This window comes from Myotis davidii, unplaced genomic scaffold (genome assembly GCF_000327345.1).
Source record: "Myotis davidii unplaced genomic scaffold, ASM32734v1 scaffold1529, whole genome shotgun sequence".
Classification (NCBI taxonomy): Eukaryota; Metazoa; Chordata; class Mammalia; order Chiroptera; family Vespertilionidae; genus Myotis; species Myotis davidii.
The window spans coordinates 289,754-291,084 of record NW_006300361.1 but is presented as its reverse complement, the minus strand read 5'-3'; the positions used below and the strand labels follow the sequence as shown (position 1 = coordinate 291,084).

The 1,331-nt window shown below is 61.8% G+C and overlaps 1 protein-coding gene across 1 annotated transcript in view; it reads right to left on the bottom strand.

Moving 5' to 3' along the window:
• PTCHD1 (patched domain containing 1) overlaps positions 1-1,173 on the bottom strand; it is a 58,673-nt gene extending 57,500 nt beyond the window's left edge. The window contains exon 1 of the mRNA XM_006776636.2: positions 1,053-1,173. Coding sequence (XP_006776699.1) covers positions 1,053-1,173 — 121 coding nt within the window. The remainder of the gene's footprint in view (positions 1-1,052) is intronic.
• Positions 1,174-1,331: the final 158 nt, after the last annotated feature.

Below are 1,331 nucleotides of genomic sequence, written 5' to 3'. Positions count from 1 at the left end.
CCCGTGCGGGCGTAGAATGTTTGAGAACAGCTGGTCTGGGAGTCCGTAGCGTTACTCCCCTTCTCTCCTCCACCCCACTCTCTCCTCCTCAAATGCGCGAATGTGGGGAGTGGGGGACCCCTTATCTCAGACCTGGAGAGATACCGGTCTCTGAGCGTGCCGAGCCGCAGGGGGCGCGGGGGAGCCCCTGGGCGCCGAAGGCTCGACAAAGTTGGGCGTGTACGTGTGAGCACCAGCCTCGAGCTATCAGGCAGCCACTGTGGTTCCCCTCGAATTCCCCCTCCAGAGAATTCCCCGAGAAGGCGGGCACCGGCTTCGGGCCCGGGATAGACCAACAGCGGCGGGGACGGCCATGCACAGGTACAATTTAGCGCCTTTCGTTGCGCGCTCCCAGCCCCCGGGGTCCATCCACTGCAGCGCAGACCGAGCGGGATCTTGGAGTCTGGGCCACTGAGTCGCTCAGTCCGGCCATGGGGGTGGGGATTGGGGCGTGGCGAGGGGGTCCCCAGGCTTTCCTCCCCTAGCGCTCAGCCTTCGCATCCCAAAGCCTCTGGTAGCTCCTGCTTGGCCTCCTAATACGAAGGGTCAAGCCGCAAATAGAGCCGCGATCCCTGGACTGTGGCCCGCACTACTGAACATGGACATGCATATTAACCAAAGCTGAGGGACGATGGACTGGGCGAGGAGGAGGAGGACGAGGAAGAGGAGGGGAAGAGGAGGAGGAAGAGGAAGAGAGGGGACGAGGAGAGGGAGAGGGAAATGGATGGGAGAACGCGACTCCGGGAGGTGTTGCTTCCCAATGCTAAGCGGCCCTGCGCTTCTCAAACTGAACTTGGGAACTTGCACGTTGGAAACAGGAAGTCGTGAGCTGGGAAATCCTCCTTTTTTGGTTTCTCTTCTTCCTTCCATCAGACTAGACACTCCTTCCTATAGTCCCTTAGCAGCACCTAAAACTGCTGCGCCGCCCAGCCCGGGGTTGCAACCGCTCTGCTCCGCCCGCGCTCCGTAGGTCCTTCCAGCCCTCTGGACTCTCCTTCACTTTCTCTGCTCACCCTCGCTATTCCCCACACCGCTCACTGCTTCCGAAGGCTCCTCTTGGGCGCCCAAGTTCACCAGCAGCAGCAGCCAGCACCTCCCCACGCCACTCCGTGCTGCCTTCCCCTGGAGGGACATATTGGGAGGGGCTAGAAATTCCCCTGCTCCGCTCCGCTCGTGCCCTTCCCCCAGCATCTGCAGCGCTTTGCTGATTCACGATGATCGCGGAGGGAAAAACCTCATTGACTTGTGCCCCTGCAAGCGGCGAGGCGAGCGCGGGGGGCTGCTAGGGCACC